Below are 21,184 nucleotides of genomic sequence, written 5' to 3'. Positions count from 1 at the left end.
TGTTTCTGTGGATAAATTGGCCTTCGTTCTTGTTACCATGTGTTGCTGGGAAATTTGGCTTTCGTTAAATATGCTAGGTGATAGCTGTGTATTTATATTTAAACTATATTTGTATGTATTTTTGAACGGCGGACATACTCCCTGGTCATATTATATGATAGAAGCTTGGTGAGCCTCACAGTCTCCATAGTTCCCAAACATTAAATGCTTCCAGAAGTGAATGTAAATGGCTTGTGTATGGAAATGGATCCGTTCCTAGAGCACAAATAGTAGAAGAGGCCTGTTATTTTCTTGGCATTAAAGTATTTTGTTGGCTGCAATGATTACTGATCCTTTTCCTGTCTTCCCTTATAGGTTCTTGCAACCCTGGGATTAATCTTGTTCACTGCCTACTTTGTGATTCAGCCCTTCAGCCCATTACCACATGAGCCGGTACTTTCTGGAGCCCACACCTGGCGCTCACTCGTCCATCATATCCGGCTGATGTCCTTGCCCATGACCAAGAAGTATATGCCGGAAAATAAGGGAGCTCCTCTGCATGGGGGTGATGAAGAGAGATGCTTTCCAGGTAGAGTGCTGCATCTACTACTTTTGAGATACAGCTTTCTTGACAGTATATGATAGGGAAGGAAATAACATTTATTGACATCTAATGAGAGATACTTTTCCTATATTGTCCCATTCAATTCAACCCCCCACTAAAATTGCGGCATAGGTTTTCTTATCCCCATTTTGCAGATTGAGACAGTGAGGCTCAGAGATTAAAAGACTTGCCTGAGAAACACATCTGGGGTAGCCAAATTCAGATCCCCTCATTCTAAAACACTCGTGGTAGGGATGAGCATTTCTGTTCATAGGAAGGATTGGAATGTATCTTTTCTACCCTTTTCTCGCCTGTTATCCCTATCCATAATAGATGTTTTCATAAATAGCTATTGATTTATTGAAAGCGTCTGAGTCCAGCTTGCTTTTAACCAGATCCTCTGATAGTCCTTAGCCTGTTGGGTTAGGTTGTCTAGATGTATCCTGCTCTTGCAATGTAGTCTTTTCTCTCTGTCTCACAATGCGCTTCGTCCTCCTAAGTGTACAAATTTGCTAATAAGTTGAATTTACGACACATTTAAATTTGGTAACAGTGGATCAGCGGCAGCATAGGAAATCCTAGTCTGACAGATCCTTTGAGGAGTTCTCTTTGAGAATAGTGGAACATGTAGTAAGACTTGGAGTTTACTTTTTGAGAAAGAATACAGATATATTATTTTGGGATTTTACTTTTTTTTTTTGGTGGTGTTAATCTTATTTGCCCATATGAAGGAATATGTAAATTAATATCAGAAATGGATTACAGAACTTTTTGTGCAACCGTGTTCTGAAACCTTTACGACCCCGCCTAACTGTGCAGGAAGTGTGTTTTCTTCTTAGTGTTGTTTTCAGCAAAAACTTACTAGTTGAAGCTAAGTTTTGTAATCATAATGCCATTCTTTAAGCCAAGACCTAATCAGTTGTAAAAACCATCACTTGGATTGGGTTTCCTTTGAAAGTTTTTGTGTTACACTTGAACTCATGCAAACGTTTTCCAAAATTATATCAAAAGCAGAGGGAGGGAACATCACAAACTCAACCTCGTGAGTTTTTGAAAAATTAGCTCATATATTTAGAGTTTTTTATTTCAAATATAACTTCCTTGTATTTATTGGGAAGGGTGTGTTTGAAATGTCATCAACAAAGCTCACAAAAACAAAACAAAAAAACAAGTTTCCAACTCCTGTCAGGAAGGTCAAGAGCATCTGGGGGAAAGAGCCAGAGAAAGTTGTCCGTCAGGGCAGCCTGTGCTGCTTCTGTAGACGCACCGCACCCGGCTCCTTTCCTGCTTTCCCTCATCGCCTCCCTAGAGGCATCTTCTGCGCTGGGGCACATGAGAGGAAGTCAGCTGTTTTTTAGGACTACGTAGGTGGACGTAGGTTGACGGCGGTTTCTTTCTCCCTGTCTTGTAAAGTAAATCTCCATAGACTGTTGAGTTCAATAACAATCAACTCAACAGTGATTGCTTACTTTCTCAATCATAGAGTTTTAAAATCCAAGAAACGTTAATATTTTGTCAACAAGCCTGATTTTTTGGCCCACTCCAAATAAATATTTTGCCTTGCAGATGGAAATAAAGAGTCTTTGGAGCTCAGTTATAAAGGAAGAGCATTGGAAGGGTGTGGTTTTAGCTTTTAAATATTGTTGACTCTATTTAAGTACTGCTTTTACTTGTAATGTGGATATTGATACATCGTATTTTTCAATGTGTGATGATACTGGGGAGCTGTAGATACGCAAAGCTAACAGCATTTTACATAGCTAGCATTTAGAAAGAAACTTCATCATGATATGAGGAGTAAATAGAAATATATGGGGAGAATTAAGTACAAGAAGTGAGAACTGCTGGGCCTATAAGAGGGCTGAAAAAGTTTTAAAAGTTAAGTTATCATTCTTAATGTCATAAACAACTGGCTTTCAGCTGGGATTACTTAGCAGTACCTTTAAAGTAAATTTAGAGGGAGAATGATATGGCAGATTCAGCTCCCCAAATGAAACCCTGGCGTGTATTGTTTCCTCAAAGGCTGGCCTGTTAGTGTTCTCCGGAGCCCCCTGACACTCCCTGCAGTGGAGCCTTGGGATGGAAGGTAATGGGAACCAGGGGTGAGCTACCAGTGGCACCACCAGCAATGCTGGGAGGTCCGCTCCTGACCACTGCTAGTTTTCTTCCTGATTCTACCCAGGGAACAAAAGGCAAAAGAAGTGGGGTTCTTTTTGTAGGTTTTAGCCTTAGGCAGGAAACTCTGCCCCTAAATCCTCTTGAGGAGAATGAAGTGACTTTATTCAGTCATGTAAACCTCCCTCCCTGCAGCAGGAAATAGATGAGCTGACACTTGCCGCGTACTTACCAAATGCCAGGCCCTGTGCAAAGGGCTTTCCATCTGTTGGCTCATTTAATCTTTACAGCCTCCCTTGAGGTGGGTTCTGGTTTTATGCTTATTTTACAGATGAAAATACTGAGGAACAGTGACAGTAGGCCTCTTGCCCAAAGTCCCAAGGCTGGTAAGAAATGGAGCCAGGGTTTGAACCCAGGCAGCCCATCTTCAGAGTTTGAGCTCTGAACCTCTGATGTGAAGAGTCTATAGAGTTAAGCTGGATTTGGGAGTTCTACACTCTCCCTCTCTCTGGTCACCAGATGCTTTCTCTCTGTCAGCTCCCTAATCTCTGAAGAAACAAGTTTCTTTCCAGCTGGTGCTCCAAGTCCAAAGATAACAGTCCTCCAAGCTATTGGTTCTTTAGCATTTTCCTGAACTAGCCTTTTCCTAAGCCTTTGGTCAGCTCAGCTCATCCTCCCAGTCTGCACTGTTATAGGTAAAGTTTGACTTATTGTTGGACTTAATCCTTTCCCTTAGTAACCCCCAGTTTTCCCTTCACATTCCAATTCTTAGTTCTTCCCCCCACCGCCTGCCTCATACCTTTATGGGCACTTTGACCCTGCCAGCAGCCGTCACCTTGGCTTTCACCCTTCCATGGGACCACAGAGCCAAAAAGGAAGTTTTTAAAAAGGAACGGAACTAGTACATACCCCCATTTTATAAAGAGGATATTGAGGCCAGGAGAGAAGTAACTTGCATATGCAGCTAAAAGAGGCAAGCTAGCACTTCAACCTTGGTTTCTTACTGCTGGTCTGGCATTCTTTCCATCACACCACACTCACTGCCTGTTGTCCCTGCCCTCAGCCGATCCAGATTCCAGCATGTGAGGCTCCCTTGTTTTGTTTACTTTGGACATTTAGAATTTTTAATCTTCATACCAAGGAGGCCTGGGACAGTTCTCACACACAATGAGAAGGTGCATCTCTGTACCTGTACTGCATAATTAGAACGTAATGTATCCGTGAACGTGCAGGGGAAGGTTGAAATGGATCTAGCGACACTAGAGAGTTTGGGGAAGAGCAGATCATTCAGAGACTTAAAACTAAGGACCTCATCAGACTCCGAGTCGAGGCCAGTGCCCAAAAATGAAATGCTTGGACCTCAGGCAGTAACTTAACGCTTATTTTCAAATGAGTAAGGCATTCTGTGAGGTGACAAGAACAGCTCTATCAAGCACTGACTATTACCGGGCTCTGTGCCATGTATTTCCTCAGTCTTCACAATAGTCACCTAGAGCAGTTACTGTTTTTATGTTCTTTACAAAGATAAGGAAACTGATGTACAAGGGCATTGACTAATTTACCTAAAGTCTCACCCTTAGAGACGTTTTGACACAAGGAGAACTCATAAAAATAGATGGCCTCTGTGGTTTGGAATGGTTCAAATGTGTTGCTTTCTGAAGGCAAGGCTATTGCCAAAATGATTTCTTTGGTTCCTGACCGTATTTAAAAATGTCTCTGGGCATACTGCCACTTATACAGGGGACCTGGCCAAGGGCACCTTCACCATCAAAACTTCACCCCTGCCTCATGCCCAGGATGCTAGAAGAGGCGCTAAGAAAAATGAGCTGCTGGAGAGCAGCCTGACGAAATAGTGAGCACAAGTGAAAGTCACAGAAACTTTGTCACGGGCTTTGCAGCCTTTTCTTGGATACATTTGTAATATAAGAAATCTAATACAAGAAATCATGAAATTATATTTAGTTAATCTTTATTTTGAAGCTTTTCCAAATTCAGATTGCTCATTTGACTTTTTCTTCCCATGGACTTACCCCTGTTGTTAAGGCTTCTGAAAATTCAAGGTTTGTTCATTCGTTCGTTCATTCATTCATTCATTCATTCACTCAGCGAATGTGTATTGCCAAGCACTATTCTCTCTCTCTCTCTCTCTCTCTTTTTTTTTTTTTTGACAGGCACTGTTCTCAGCAGAGCAGTGAACAAAGCAGACAGTCCCCCAGCTTCTCTGGCTAGTCTTGGCTTTGTGCCTTTGTGCCCTGTCCTTACCCAGAGGGAGGTTTATGTCCTAGAAAGAAATTTTTTTTTTGGCTTTTCACTTTTGCCAGGTTAATAATCTGCATAGAAGGACTCTCTGCACTGAGAATCCCAGGGCATGTGTGGTTGTCCACAGCGAGTGTTTTCTTTATAAACAGCTCTCAGGCCCCAGGAAGCCTGACAGGCCTCGGCCACCAATTGTCTGCAAAATGTCCAACTTACAGAGAAGGCTGGGAGGTTATCATTTCTGCCTTCCTTACCTTTACTGCCAGGAGAGACTGTTTTTGACATCTCAAACACTTAAATGATTCCATGTCATGGTGAGAATTTGGAATACAGGTCAAGAGTTTCATTGAACTCTTATATGTGGAATTTTACTTGTCTGTTACACTTTTTTCGTATATGTAAAATAGCTAGTATAAGGAGGCTATCTGGAGTAAAGACGCCTTGGAAATGGAAATAAAGTTAGGCAGTTACTGTCCAACTTCCAGTGGCTTTTCTGTCTGATGCTGCAGGAAGAGTAAATAGAAACAGGAGGGCTGGCAAGAAGTGAGGCGCAGCATGATGGGAAGCCGTGGACTGGGGCAGTCTGCTCTGTGCTACTGGCCGTTTTCCAGGGAGGGACTCACTCGCTCTGTGGTGTAGAGATCAGATAAAACCTTTTCAGGAAGATGGAGGCCGGGTTGGAGTCAGGGCACTTCTGGCGTTGTCGTTGGGGATTCTGTGGCAGGGGAGGAAGAGCCCTGCTGACCCCACGCCCAGACACTTCACTGCCTGGCCGCTCTGCAGCCCCTTCCACCAAATACAAGCACAGCCTTTGTCCCCCTTGGTGATCTCAAGGCTGCAGAGAAACCAGAAGTAGCTCTTCTTCTTGACATTTGGGCTCCCCTGATTCAGCTGGACGGCATGAGCTAGCCCATTCCCGTGATCCTTTGTCCTCATCACTTCCGCTCTTCCTCGGCTGACCAGCAGCCTGGCCATCCTGCATCTGCTCCTGGTAGGTACCTCCCGAGGGGCCTGTCTTCTGAGGTGGCTGCACTCCGCATTTCACAGTTGATAGTCTCGGCTTAAGTTTTCATAGTCTCCAAAGACATTTGTATTTGGAAAATACATAAAACACTTACATACAAAGACAACAAAGAGGTGTGAGATTTTGATTTTTTCAAATGTACGTTTAGTAAAGTAAAATTTCTCACCTCTATATCCCTCTAACTCCTCCACTCAAGCAACCACTGGTAATAGTTTGATATACATCCTTCTGAATTTTTCCATGGCTATACAGGTAGATACACTTAGTAGATATAAATACAAAATACTTTTGGGTTCACACACACAAAAAAGCCTTATGTACATATTTTTTGGCTAGACACATTATATTAGTTTCTTTCGTTTCTAAGGCTACCGTGACAAAGTACCACAGGCTGGGTGGCTTAAAGCAACAGAAATTGATTCTCTCACAGTTCTGAAGGCTAGCGGCCCGTATCAAGGCATCAGCAGAGGTACATTCACTCTTGAAGGCTCTAGAAAGAATCTTTCTTGCCTCTTCTAGCTTCTGATGGTTGCCAGTCCTCCTTGGCATTCCGTAGCTGTGGCAGCGTAACTCCCGTCTCTGCCTCTGTCTTTACATGGCTGTCTTTCCTCCCTGTGTGTCTGTGTTTTCTTATAAGGCCACCATTTAAATTGGATTTAAGGCCCTCCCTTCTTGAGTATGACCTCATCTTCGTGCATTCATTACACCTGCAAAGACCCTCTTTCCAAATAGGGTCACATTCTGAGGTTCCAGAAGGACATGAATTTTGGGGAGACACTATTCAACCCACTGTACACATCTTTTAGGATTTCATACTCCGTTCTGGGAATATTCCCTAAGTGAACAGTTTCTAGTTTTTTTGCTATTACAGAGAAAAATGCATGTGGGACATTCATATATACATATCTTTATATACATATACTATTATTTCTGTAAGATAGATACTTAGAAGTAGAATTACTGTGTCAAAGGACAGTTTAAATTTTAATAAATAAAAAGACTTGGTCTTCATAAACTTGCATATGTTGATCATCGACATTGGATGTTGTCATTGTTTTGCCAGTTAGAAAACTGAAGAATGGTATCTCATTTTAAGGTTCATTTCTTTTTTGGGGGGGATATTGGGGAACAGTGTGTTTCTCCAGGGCCCATCAGCTCCAAGTCGTTGTCCTTCAGTCTAGTTGTAGAGGACGCAGCTCAGCTCCAAGTCCAGTTGCCATTTTCAATCTTAGTTGCAGGAGCGCAGCCCACCATCCCATGCACGCCAATTGAACCTGCAACCTTGTTGAGAGCTCACCCCTCCAGAAGCTCAGCTGCGGCAGGCATTTCATTGTCTTCAACCTAGTTGTGAAGGGTGCAGCTCACTGGCCCATGTGGGAATTGAACTGGCAACCCTGTTATTGAGAGCTTGTGCTCTAACCAACTGAGCCATCCGGCTGCCCAAAATTGCATTTATTTATTAGTGGTGTTAGATGTCTTTTCACATGTATTATAGGCCATTTATATTTATTTTTCTGCTGATTCCTTGTTCATATGCTTTACCCATTAATTTTTTTTATCAAATAGGAGTTTGTTATATATTAGAGATATTAAGTCTTCTCCTATATGCAAATAATGGTTGAATCTGTCCATTTTTTTCTTTATGGCATCTTGGTTTGTGTCTTGCTTAAGAAGACTTTTTTGCTCCCAAATTGTAAAAACCATCTCATACTTTGCTCTAATTTTGTTTTATCCATTTATATCTTTAATTCATCTAGAATTTATTTCAGTGTACTGTGAAATATAGGGATTAAACTTTATTTCCTTCCAAATAAATAGCCCCTTGTCCCAATATTACTTACTGAGTCCATTCTTTCTTCAATGAATTAAGATTGAGCTAATTCTTGAGATATTCTTGAGATATTCTTGAGATTTCCAGGTAGAGATGCCTTGAAAAACAGGTGGAGTGAGAAAACCAGGGAAGGAAAATCAAGAAAGAAAAAGAAAGCAAGAGAATTTAATAATAAGGTGGCACAATACTATAGATATCTAGACAAATAAACATTAATAATATTCACCAGCCATAGTCATTTAAAAACTGAAATGGAAAATGACATCTTTATGATATTTAGTCTTCCCATCCAGGATCATTGTATGATGTGTTTATTTATTCAAGTCTTACTTTATGTCCTTCAGTAAAATGTTATAGTTTTACCATGTTAAATTTATTGCTAATAGTTATTATGAAGAAAGGATAACCAAGTCGTCGTCTTCCCAGCCTCTCTCTTCTAGGACACCTTAGTCACAACCCAGAATAACCTTCCTGAAGCATCAGGGAACCCTTGCATGAAGGTCTTGGGTGGTTCCTTGCTTTGCTCCCGGGAGAGTCGTAGTGCTTCCCACCCTAGAAATGCCCGTTACAGGCTCCTGGGCAGCCACTATTCTCTTATTCCCCCCCTCCTCCAACGCCACGCAGCTTCTTCTGTGCCCTGCCCCACCACAGCCTTCTGCCTTGGTGATTCCTATTGCCTCTCACTAGTTTGTAAAATGAGAAGAGTGATGCCTCCTCAGAAATCACATGGTAGAAAGGAAGCCATACAGCATGTGGAAATGACGAGCGCAGGGCCTGGTCCTTAGCGCCTTCGCTCCCCTCCCCCTGCCTCTTCCTCCCTCACAAGCACTTCGGAAACTGCGGTGCTATGTAATTATAACACGATGTTTTGACTTTGTATGCCTCATCGTATGTCCAGTACCCAGAGTTCTTGTATTTTGGCAAGAATATATCCCATTTGGCCTCAATTAGGAACATTTGAACATATTCCAGAAGAAAAAAAGTATAACTTTGCAGCCTCTGAGTGCCACTGAAACAGGTGTCACGAAACGGTTTTGGCTGCCCTGGAGGCTCCCGGTGAACGCGGTGGGAGGAGAAGCCCCACGCAGGATCAGGGTGCAGCTGTAGTCCTCTGGTGGGTAATCTGCCCACGGGGGAGATGGGAGAAGGGTACATGGGTGGCCGCTGCCTCGAGGAAACGCAGGTCTACCTGCCAGAGGTGGAAGGCGCTCGGAGGGTTCTCGGGAGATGTGCTGAGAACATGCAGTCCTTACCTGGCGGGGTTTCCCACAGCCTAACATCTGCCACAGGAAACGGGGAAAAGGACTTGCTGCAGACTGCAGAAAATGTTCTGTGGTTAAGAATCAGTTTCCAAGTGTGTTTATTGGTTGAAAGACTTGATTTCAGCCACATTTGGTGTCTGTTGTCTTTTGTTCTAGGCGCTCTCCTGGTTTGGTTTCCATTGGGTTTTAATCAAACCATCTGGTGAAACATTTTGGATTCCAATTAGAGTTGGTCACAAACACATATCTCAGAGAACACCCATAAATCCTAGAATGGAACAAAAAGCAAACAAGAAATCATGCAATAACAGTATAAACAGAGTAGTGTCAGAGGGCAGGAATAGGGAGAAACTGAGAAGGGCTGTGTAGAACTAGTCGGCCGGTCCCTCAGAGAAGGACCAGGAAAGGTGTCGGGGAGCTGACCAGCACTCACGGCAGAGTCTGGGTGGGGCCTTTTGCCATTTCTCACCAACCTGCAGTCCTTGGGGGTAGAAACCATGGTTAGTCACCCACCCCCTTCTGAGCTGGGATAGAGTGCCGTGTGATGGGCAGATGCAATTCATTTTACTCCAAACATGGGCCCCTGAAAAGTCCTGTCTCCTCTCCATCCCTTCTTTTTGCACTCTTTTCTCATTCTTCCTTCCCAGTCGTCCTGGCCTCCAGCACACACGCAGGGTATTGGAGAACACACACAGTGGGACTCATCACTGATGGGTGGGACCACCCCCCTTCTGTTTGCCCCCCACCAGTTCTGTAGATGGTTCACAGTGGAAGAACTATGTCTCCAACCCCATGTCACTGAATATCTTCAACTGTTCGACTTTTAAGGTTTGTTGATCTTAAAAATGGTTTTCCATGAAGTATAGGAGAGTACACAGAGAAAAGTACCTCTCCTTCCCACTCCTGTCCCCTGGGCCCTCTGCTTCCTCCTCAGGGGTCCCAGTGACCTGTTCAGAGGTCACCAGTGCTTGTAATTGTTAGCTTTTAAAATTGATTGCTTGCTTTCTGCGTCATTGCTGGCGCTACTGGATTTCCCTGCTGTGTTATTCCTGTATCTGCTTTCTTCATATCTCTTCCTCTTTCAGACTTTGACCTCTGGACAAATGACCATGAGCAGAATGAATCGGACCTCATCCCTGCCAACTGCACTGGTTGTGCCCAGAAATTACCCCTCAAGGTAGTGCTCCTGGAAGATACTCCGAAGAAATTTGAGGGACTCCATCCTCTGGTGATCAAGGTGAGCGAGAAGCCTGATTCTCCAACTCGTTGGTTACACACTTAATGGCTAGAAGACTTCAAGCTCTGTGACATTCCTGATACGTAATTCTGTGTTGTTTTATCTTGCTTTTGTTTCTGGCCTTGCCAAGACGGAACAGTCCCTATCTTCTGAGGAGCTTCAGCATTTTTTGTGCCAGTACCCTGAGGCCACAGAAGGCTTCACGGAAGGGTTTTTCGCCAAGTGGTGGCGCTGCTTTCCTGATCGGTGGTTCCCATTTCCTTATCCATGGTGAGTGTGAAAAGGGGCTCCAGCCTGCAGGTATGTAGAAAGAGGGCAGCCCACAGTGATGGCTGCCACTGAGACCCTTCTGTGCCAGCTACTGTGTAAGCACTTTGCAGTACACCCTTCGAGTCAAGTGATACTCAGGAGCTCACTGTGGAAAAACCAGTGAGAGAGGAAGGCAATAAGTGGGAGAGATATGTCAGGAGGGGACCACCACGGGGCGACACCAGGATCACCCGGTAGAATCTTAACTTATTTCTAGGTATGTGTTTAGCATTTCTGTTTGTGCAGAATGCGTCCTGAGCGTTGAGGGCTGACGAGAGCACGCAGGATAGAAGGGAAACGTCATTTCCTGGCACTTGTTTGTGCCAGCCTGCATTTAATGTCTTGTTGTTCCGTGGTGACAGTCATAATAGCTCTGGGAAGTAGGAATTACCGTTGTCATTTTTCAGGTCAGAAAAGTGGGACTCATAGAGGTTAAGTACCTTGCTTAGGGTCAGCCAACCAGCACTGAAACCCAGGTCTGTCTCCCTGTTCCTTCCTGTGTCTATAGAAGACATGGTCCATTTCTTGGGGTGCTCTGTAGAAAGAAAAGGGAAGCCTGTTGCCATCTAGAACCATTCCAAAAGAGAATTGCTTTTTCAGTCTTTGGTTGGATAATTACTCAATGCTTCTGCCTTTCTTTACATTTGCTCTTTCTTTGCATGATCAAATACTCAATGTAACAAGCTAGTCAGGCTCCCCACTGCATGCCATAACCTTAGAAGAAGGGGCACGATTTTTGCCCCTCCGTCTCTCTCCCTTTGTCTCTTCTCCCACTTGGCTTGTTATTACTTCGGTCTCTTTTCCAAGACAGAATGAATGGATTGTTTCTTTCCTTCCTCTATATGTTGTTTTAGCTGGATTTTATAAACACCCCACCCACATGGACAGATCTTGGCTGTAGAGTTTATGTGTGCGCATGTACATGTTACAGTTAATTGACTGTTCTTCACGGAACTAATACTTAAGATACTGTCCTGATACTCTTCCCTCTTTACCCACCGCCCACAGTTTTCCCACCCTTTCTTAGCTCTGTGTTACCCAGGAAGGCTGGCTTGCCCATTTTAATTTTTTCTCTTTCAAACTCTTACAGGAGAAGACCTCTGAACAGATCGCACATTTTACGTGAACTTTTTCCTGTTTTCACCGACCTGCCATTTCCAGAAGATGCCTCCTTGAAAAAGTGCTTCCTTCTTCAGCCAGAACCTATTGTGGGGAGTAAGGTAGGAAATTTCTAGAGGACTTAGAGCTAGAATTTTTCTTACTTGGGACTTGGGCTGATGTCATCATCAAGGCCTTCCCTGCACATCGACCTAGAGGGTGACGTGAAGGGACATAATCTAAAGTTCTCTCCTGTTACAGCCAGGAGGCCCACAGGGCCCACCGTTTTACGAAGGCATGCGTACAGAAAGTCTAGTAATCTTGCAAGTCTCCGTTCTGCTGGCTACTTTTCTGCATTAAAGTATGTAGAATCTTAAAATTTGGAGGGACCTGAGCATGCAGGTAGTCTGACTTCTCTACCTCAATACAGTAGAAAGCAGGCAAACTGTAAATGAAGGTATGTAAATGAATAGTCCATCTTACTCATTTTGCAGATAAGGAAACTGAGCCCCAGCGAAATTAAATCATCTGCCCAAGGACACAGCAAGTTAATAAAAGGGCTCTCCCTACCCCCTACTATCCTGTTGTAGTACCCCCTGTTGTAGACTACCCTGTTGTAGTCCCCACAAACAGATGAGGAACTTCAGATAGAGTATTGGAAAAGCAGAAAGCTTAGGAGCCTGGAGACATTTTGAAACAAAAGCATGGACAGGCACGTGCCCGAGTCAGGCAGCCCAGCTTCTCACGTCCGTCCAAGGCCACGTACTCAAAGCTGCGTTCACTTCTCTGTGGCCCGTGCACTAAGCAAAGCCGTTCTGTGTTTGTGTCTGTTTACTTTTCTCTGAATTGCTCTTTTGTTGAGGCTCATTCCTGAGGAAAGTGTTTGAGCCCTGGATTGGTTTGGAAAAATTAAAACGGCGAATCTTCTGTTGTGAAAAAAATGTAACTGCCCAAACCGTGACCCCTACCAACTCTGGGTTGTGTCTTCAACCTCCTGATACTGTTGGCTCCAAATGTGCTGAATCATGGTAAAGGAATTTTAAAGCCTAGAAAAACAGTGATGTCTAGAAGTCCGAACTTCTCTCTGCCAGCAGTAGGGTGGAGGTGCTGGGCTCTGGCCTCAGAGGTTGAAAGGAGATTGTCCTGCTGTCCCCGGCTAGAACTCGGGGCCCTAGTTCGACTTCATCTTCATACTGATGATATAATTCTGGGCAAAGCCCTTTATCTTCATCTTGGTTTTCCCACTTGCATCTGAAGTTAATTTCACCAGACTGCTTAGCAGGACACCAAAGATCCCAGCCAAAGGGATAAACACAGTTACTCAGACGCCTATCAGAGCCGTCTTGTTATGGTTCTCGAAGATGTTTTGGGAAGGGGAGTAGCCCAACCAGCGAAAATCCTGAGCGTCTGGTTTCTTGGAGCATCTGCTCCCTGCCCTGGCCCAAGCTCTGCTTTCTCCGCAGCCTGTTACTCCACCCTGTTGACTGTGGCCCTGGGCCCTGGACCCTGGTGAAGTCACATGTCTGAGGGCCCAGATGCAAGAGGCAGCCTTGTGACAGAAGATAAGAAGTGGGGATGCAATGGTTCAGAGACACGGGGGGAGCGGTAGGGGCTCCAAGGCCCACTTCACACCCTGCACGGTGTTGCCTGGAGCCAGCCCACTCTATCCTGGTGCCTGTTTCTTCCCATCCTGCTTGTGGAGGAACATGGTCTCCCCGCACCACCCGGCCTATATGAAGCAAGGGTGCATCCACCTGGTTTTGGTCTTCTGGATGCTTTCAGGACTGCAGATGTGAGGGCGTCTCTGGCATCAGTACCAGTCAGTTGCAGGTCAGCTCAAGACATGAGTTAGTCCTCCCTAGGCCTCCTTCTGTCACTGCAGCAACTATTAAAATGGCTCTACTGTTGCCATGGAAACAAAGTCATGACCAGGGCCTGTGGGAGCAACAGAAAGACCAGGGTTGGGGACAGGAGAAGATGGGGTCAAAACCCACGGCCCTGGAGGCCCTGAGTGGTAAAGAGCAAACCAGGACATGGCCCAGGGAGTCAGACATCTGACCCCTGCTTTACATGGTCTTATAAAAGGTTTCCCGGGGGCGGGGGCTCGGAGGGGAGGTCCCCAGTGTGCTCTCTCACTGGGTAGGAAGAGAAGGCTGAGCCCGCTGTCTTTATCTCTCCTCCCGGCCCCATCCCAGCCACGGGCTTCCTAGCTCTGCCTGGGGCACAGCATGTCACACCTGATGCCTGTTGGTGGCAGTCATGCCCCCTCAGAAGAGCAGTTGGTGCTTGTGCAGGGCATATCCTGCTCATTGCCTTAATTTCAAAATCAGAGGCCAGTCTTACTGTCGTTAGTTTTTAATCAGCAGCCTGACATCTGCTCACCTAGGTTTTACCAGGAAGTGTAAACTTGGACTTGCCGCTGTTCCATTCTCATGAAAACCCTGGCAGTACGAAAGAATATTCCACGGAACATTTCCCAAAGGATGTGGAGGTCATTTATTTCTCTAAAAGTCGCGACCAAACCAGACCCTCAGAAGGTTGCAGACTTAGACCAGCATGTGTTAGCCTTTGCTAGACTTCTGTTAAATTACAGTTAGAGCTTTTGCCTTGGCCTACTTTGAAGCTGTGGCTAGAAATAGTTGGGAATTATGAAGCTCGTGCGTTTCCGCTATAGGGCTGTTGTTGAGGATGTCACCCTCTAAATCACAGTATCTCGTTAGGAGAAGCCACTAGAAGAGAGTTTACCCTGGTCTCAATGCTGGGGGATGCCATGCTTTGGAGAAACTAGTTTGTTTTTTGTCTTTTGAACATAATCGTGAGTTGTGGTACTGGTGCTGTTTCCCTTTTCACTTAGGCTGCTAGGAAACTCAGCCATGTGTGTCCGGATTTTTGCCTGTTAATCTCATGCCCCTGGATTTTATTTGTTCTCTTTTCCTTCCTTTCCTCCGCGCCTCCCCTTCCCTCCAGATGCATAGGATGCACGACCTGTTTACCATCGGCCATGGCGAGGCCATGTTGCAGCTCATCCCTCCCTTCCAGTGCCGAAGACACTGCCACTCTGTGGCAATGCCACTAGAGTCGGGAGATATCGGTAGGTGGGGCCCCAGAAGGGCAAGGTCAGCCACAGGATCTTTTTAGTTTTTAACTCAAAAAATATTGTAAGAATTAAGTATTGCCTTCACAAAGATTCAATGAGGTCAGAAATAGCCTTTTTTTAATTAACCAGGAGCAATATTTATGCTTAGATGGAACAAATATTGAAGAAATGTAGCAGAGAGAAGTGTCTTGTATATATATTTGCAATGCATGTGTCCATTGGCCTGAGAAATTTCAAGTTAGAGGGGTTATGGAGAATATTTCAAGCAATCCTTTATTTTACAGATGAGATTGAGAACCAGAGAGGGGAAGTGAACAATCCAAGGCCTCAGCACCAGTTAGGCAGGGAATCACGTCCTAAGTATCTCGTTTAGCAGTCAAGCAGGGGAGGTACAATTCCAGATTCGAGGAAACCCTGTCTGTGCCCGTTTTGCTAATGAAGCAGTGCAAGCTGTGTGTCAGGGCGGCAGCCACACAGGGAAACGGGCCCTTCTGTGTGGTTCCCACAGCCAGCTCACAGCCCCGCAGCCATGACTCACACTTGGCTCGATGGTCTCCCAACTGTGACTTCTTCTGTGCATTATATTCTGAAAAATCTGTTCCAGAGAAACAGGTTTAAACCAACTGCTGTTAGTAGCAGCCAGTTTGCAGAGTTTTCTTGGCGAAAGCAAATAAGTCAGCAAGCATCACCATTGCCTCCCTTGTTTTTCCTGCCTCACAAGACCTGGGGGCCGCCTGGAGGCCCCGGCGGAGCCCAGTTGATTTTCAAATTGATTTCTTTGAATTTGCCTGTTCAGAAAACCCCAGTCCCTAGAAACTTGTCACCTCATTTGGAGGAAGGGTACAGACCACAGACTGTGCCAAGGTTTAATCCAAGTTATATAACTTTTATTTCAATTTAGAAATGAAAAAATGAAAACACAGAAATTAAACATTAACTGATGATGGAGCACAACTGGCTCCGCTCTTGGGAATTACTGCATAAAGAAGATTCTCGTGTAGAAATTGTTCTGAACCTATTTTCCTGTAGGGGAGTGACCCTTCCACGAGGTGTGACTGTTGCACGAGTCTGCATGGCATTTGGGTTGGGAGTGTGTAGTGTAGTTGTGCTTGGAAAAGTTTCTGTCTTATGTTCTACAAATGACTAACAGTCAGACAACTGCAGGAAGACTTTCATTATCCAAATTCCAGGTTTCCAGCTTCCACCAGCATCTAGAACGCCAATCACACAATTAGGGGAAAAGAACGATATGGGTGACTGGCAGTGATCAAAGAAGCTTTGAGCATGCAAGTCCGGTGGGGATAAGTCCAGAAGAGCCTCAAACCCAGAGCCTGTCACCTGTCGTGCTCTGCCGACCAGAAGGAAGGGAGCCCTGTAGTTGGCAGTGCCCACGGACGACCAGCCACATGACAGGAATGGGGGGAAGGGACAGGAGATGGAAGAGAACAAGGGGAAGGGGCAAGTCTGGGAGAAGGACGGGCAGGGTGGGGTGGGGAGAACAGTGGGCGCCTGAAGCAGTGACAGGAATAGAAGGATGGCTGCAGCTGCCACAGTTCCAGATGAGGACAGGAAAGCAGACCCTAACAGTGGAGGAGAATAATGCAGTGGTTGTAGGACAGATGGCAGTCTAGCTCCTCCTGGACCCGTAAGAATGGCTATGTGACAAGCAAGTTCTGTGTTTTTTGACAAAATAAGCATTGTCCTCGGAAGGGGGAGGAGAAGGGACACGATCACAGACACCAGAAGAGCGGTGGGGGGAGGCATTTCCAAGAAGGATGTAGGGTTGCGCTCCTGAGCCCGCATGTCTGCCGGGATAGCGCCATCACTGCTCACGGTGACCTTTCCTGAGTCACCAGGTAGAGGTTAAATTCTGTTCAATGCTCTCCGTTTACAGATGAGTAGGTACATCATACTGTAGAAAAATTTCCATCAGGAGATTATGGAAGTCTTCAAGTTTTGAAGTGTACCTTCGTAGCCCTCTCAGATGGTACAGACCAGTGTTCTGAGCAGTTCTCCAGATCATTCATGACCCCCGAGTGGAAACAGCCTCTTGGAAAGGCAAATTGGGCTCCCTGGGCCAGTTGACTTGGAGAAATACCTGTCTTGTCAATATACAGCACAGTTAGTGCACAAAAGACCCCCAAAAGCCTTCAAGGAGCCTCACACTTGCCACTCTTACTTGACCATGGAACCCACTTTCCTTGGACTGTTTTACAGGGTGCTGTTTGCAGATGACAATTTAGGCGATGCTAGTTTGGGTTAATGGGTGGTTTGTAATGAGGCCATAGTGTCGATCACCTCTGGAGAGCTGGCTACCGGGTGCCACTGCTCCCCAGAACCAGTCCTGTCGTCTTGCTGAAAAAGGAGACCAGTCTGAGAAATGATGCCTCATCCAGAGCATCCCGCCTGCTGAGTTGTCGTTCAGTTATGCAGGTGAGGGGTGGAGATGAGGCGCTTTGGTTGAGAGTCGCTCCTGTTGGCTGTCCGGTGACAGAGGACTGATAGTAACGGAACATTGATGCCCTTCAGAGCAAGCTCTGCCTGCCTCCGCAGGTGTGCCCTGAGCTCAGCTCCGGCACGCCTGCCTAGCTCATGCCCACAGGTATGGCCAGCCCCTGACGTTCACACGCTGTCCTGTTGCTGTTTCCCTTCAAGGCTATGCAGGTGCCACCGACTGGAAGGTCTACATTATAGCCAGAGGGGTCCAGCCCTTGGTCATCTGCGATGCAACCGCCGTGTCAGAACCATAGGAAACAGTACCGTACAGAGGAACAACTTTGCAAGCCGAAGACCAGATTGAAAGGAGGATATAAAAACAAACGATGAAACCACTTTCCAGGGGTTGGTTCCTTAGTTCCCTGCCCTGTGCATGCGTGTGGAAGCCCTCTGTGTGCTGGAGGCGATGGTGAGCCCGGCCCACCCACCTCTTCCAGGCCCACTGCTGGGCCACGACTGTGCCAGGACCTGGCTGGGAGACACTGTTCTGCCACCATCGCCTGGCAGCTGCCCTTCAGGCCGGGCGCAGGGTTGGTGCCTTCCCTCCCTGCGTGGCATGACCCCCTCTGCTGGCTCGTGGCCACAGAGAGGGTAGCCCACAGGTCCTGACTTCAGAGCCATACTTGACCGCGTGTCCTGTCTTCCTGGCCACACCACCTGCAACTTTTTCAGGAAAGCTATGGCTGATTAAAGAAGTCGTTGCAGTTTCCTAAGCAGAATGAAACCTAGAACCAGTAAAAAAAAGATCAGATAACCTCAGATTGCACTCAAGAAAGTGCACTCTTTTCCCAGCGTCCATGGCTCTTGGAATTTCTGATGCCAGGCTGGAGTCTGGCTACAATTGAAATGGGCATTCCTAAAGTAATACTTCTCTCCATTTTACTGGGTTCTTATGCCTCCCCCTCTCCCGGCCCCACACCCACACACATACACACACAACTCCTTCCCTTCTTCCTTGCCTGTCGGGGGAGGGGGGCGGTTTCTCAGCAGCTGGGCTCTGGGTCCCCCCTCCCTTGGCTGGGCCAGACCCCCTTACTGATGAGGCTGCACCATTCCTGTCAGCTGTGTTGCTTTTACGAAGTGTCTTCAGAGAGGGATGAGTTAGAGTGCTGGCCTGGGAAGAGGGTGCCTCCCCAGGTTTGATCTTTAGGGTCTGACTCTGCAGGAAAGATGTTTTACAGATGTGACAAGCTGATGTTGTAATGTGGTTGGGGAAGGAACTCCAGACCCAGAGTGTTTGCCAGCTGGGTGTGCGACTCTGTGCTCCTCTGGCTTAAAATGATCTCTTTGTGCTGAGAAATAAGGTGAGGTGTTTTGATTTTTTGTAATAATGTAAAGCTATATCCTTTTGAGTAGGTAATTCACTAGCTCATTGTTTCCCTCAAGTGTTTTTAGTAGGTGTGAATCAAATCAAATGGTGTAAAAAGGACACTCTTTTCTTGTTTCCTTCTTTTCCTTTATTATTCCTCTACCGACACTGCTAGATATCCGGCCTCTGATCGCGCCATCGCCAAGATGAAGAAAAACCAGGCCACTCTGTGGCTCCTGATTCTGAGTGGCAGAAATCGCATGGACACAGGAGGTGTCTGTGTCAGAGTGGTGGTCCAGAGACAGGCAGTGGTGAGGGATGTGGGTGTGCCTCTTCGCGGGGTCCTCTTCATCCCTAGAGGCGCCCCCACATCTGTCTCCAGACCCTGTTTCTCTGCACATCTGAGCAGCAGTGGGGATCCCTGGGCGCCTGAACCGCCTGTTTGTGGGCTTCGAAAGGACAATCAGGCTTCACAGAACTCAGGGTGGAAACACTCAGAGCCTCCTCCGCCGGCGTGAATGAAACACGGATGACCTGTACCTGAGGGAATTTGTCCTTAAAAGAACCAGCGCCTTGTGTTGGTTAATGCAGGAAAAACAAAGCCTTTTGTACAGATAGAAGTCACAGCTGCGAAGCAGTTAGGATTTAAGGGGTTTTACATCTCAGGGATCAAGGAGAGGCCAGCTTCGTGCATGCTTTTCAAGCCTTTGCCGTGTCCTTATCCCTTTGCCGCACTCGGGGAAGAGGGAATATATGTAAACAAGTCCTTCAGAGGCCTTCCAGAGTTTTCATTAATCAGGCCCCTTTGGGTTAAGAAAAGAGAGACTTCCTGAGGAGCAAAACAACTTCTGATGATTGAGAATTCCTGTTTCCTTTTTATGAATTACTGTCTTCCTTCTCCATTTCACTCCTGCTCTCTACACCTTACACGTTTATGCAATATCCACTTCAGCTCAAAACTTGGAAAACTCAGAACACTTTGCATGTGATGGTGTGTGAGGCATTCCCAGCCCCTCAGCCCCTGAGCTATCTACAGTTCAACAAAGAATGGTGTGGTAGCAGACAAGTAAAGACTTGTGTGCATGTACTACTCATTTGACTGAAAAGCTGTCCAGTTCAGAATGAAATGTAGATTTATGTTAGCAGAGAACTTCTCCAAAGAGAGTTTTCTGCTCCTAGTTACAGGATACATAGAAGCGATTCACCTTCTTCTCAAGGTAATCTGATCAACTGACCCTACCAGTGACCAGTGCTACAGGAATGGCCTGGGGTTGCCAGCCAGTCCCTTTCTGGTTACCCACAGCTTTGTGTGAGGGTGCTGTGGGATTTTCTCTGCTCACCTAGCTCTCAACTCTGGAAGCAGCAGATGACCCCCAACGTGATACGTGTGGGAACAAGGGTCATTAATGAGGAAGGGTCGGGGGGTGCGGTGGGACCCCCTAACCAATTCCCCACCTCTACCACCACAGTAAGAACAAAGCCACGACCCTCAAAAGAGGAACTTGCTCATGAGTTTGTTGGGTGTTTACTAAGAGGTGACGTGTGACCTCTACAGGTGGCTTAGGTTCATTTTCTTACAGGCTCCCAGAGCAGAGTCTCTTGTCCCCAGAAAAAACAGCTTTAAGGGGAGAAGGGCTGCTTAGGCAGCAGTGTGGGCCTGTATGTCCAGATGTCCAAATCTCAGGCGTCAAGTATGAGACAGACATTCACCTGTTCTGGCTGACGGAAAGAGGCAGAGCTTATCCTCTCCCCACACCCATTTTGTTTAGGGAAGGAAAAGCAATACGATAATGGTTTATGAAAACAATCCACCTGTATGGTGATATGTAAAACAGTCTATGACACTGGCAGACTTGGGCTCATCTTTTAGGAGAAAGGAATAGTATTTGTGGAGTCCATGATGGCCTTTCATTTTTACTCAGTCCTATGCAGTGGGTATTAGACCTTCATTTCACAAGTGAAAACCAGGCCTTGGGACAGTTAACTGCTGCTTGGTAAGTAGTGGGTTCTGCAGCACATACTTTTCCTGCCTCAGCTCAAGCGTGGTGCCCAAGAACTAAGGTGGCTGACTCGACTCGGGTGAGCCCTACTGGGGTAGGAGAGCGTCGGGGTAGTGTCAGCAAGCCAGGAATTCTTCGGGGTTTGTTTTTAAAACTGGACAGAAATGGAGGAGGAGAGCGTCTAACCAGATTTTATAAAAAGGCTTTCCTTTTTCCCTTCCCATTTGGAAACTCTTTCAGAGACAGTGTGGCTGGAACACAACTGTGCCCAGCCTTTTCCCATTGTTCCACGTTTCCAGATGTATGACCAGAAGAGGGACTCTGCCCAATTCCAGTTGTGGGTCCCCTTGGAGTTTACATCACTTGTTTTTCAGTTCTTGGTCTTCTAGTCTTCCCTCCCCAAATCCAGCATAGGAACAATTATTTTAAAACAAAATCTCAAGTTCCTCAGCTGCAGGTGATGGAATGACATCAGTCATTCTAACGTCGTCTGGGTGAGAGTTTGCTCATTTAGTCAGTGGCTTCTGTCATGAACACAGAAAACCCCAAAGCAGATGATCGCTTCTC

The 21,184-nt window shown here is 46.1% G+C and overlaps 1 protein-coding gene across 8 annotated transcripts in view; it reads left to right on the top strand.

The window, feature by feature from the left end:
- LOC308493703 (bombesin receptor-activated protein C6orf89 homolog) overlaps positions 1–19,710 on the top strand; it is a 30,111-nt gene extending 10,401 nt beyond the window's left edge. For 7 of the 8 annotated variants that reach the window (XM_081040254.1, XM_081040253.1, XM_081040256.1 and 4 more), the window contains 6 exons: positions 355–568; positions 10,157–10,308; positions 10,439–10,578; positions 11,708–11,837; positions 14,683–14,806; positions 17,468–18,737. In XM_081040254.1, the coding sequence (XP_080896380.1) occupies positions 355–568; positions 10,157–10,308; positions 10,439–10,578; positions 11,708–11,837; positions 14,683–14,806; positions 17,468–17,562 (855 nt within the window). In that variant the 3' untranslated portion in view covers positions 17,563–18,737. Of the gene's footprint in view, positions 1–354; positions 569–10,156; positions 10,309–10,438; positions 10,579–11,707; positions 11,838–14,682; positions 14,807–17,467; positions 18,738–18,792 lie in introns of those variants that run through there. The other variant, XR_013992764.1, reaches the window with a different exon arrangement.
- Positions 19,711–21,184: the final 1,474 nt, after the last annotated feature.

This window comes from Rhinolophus hipposideros (genome assembly GCF_964194185.1).
Source record: "Rhinolophus hipposideros genome assembly, chromosome: 3".
Taxonomy (NCBI): domain Eukaryota; kingdom Metazoa; phylum Chordata; class Mammalia; order Chiroptera; family Rhinolophidae; genus Rhinolophus; species Rhinolophus hipposideros.
This window is presented reverse-complemented; position numbering and strand designations above follow the sequence as displayed.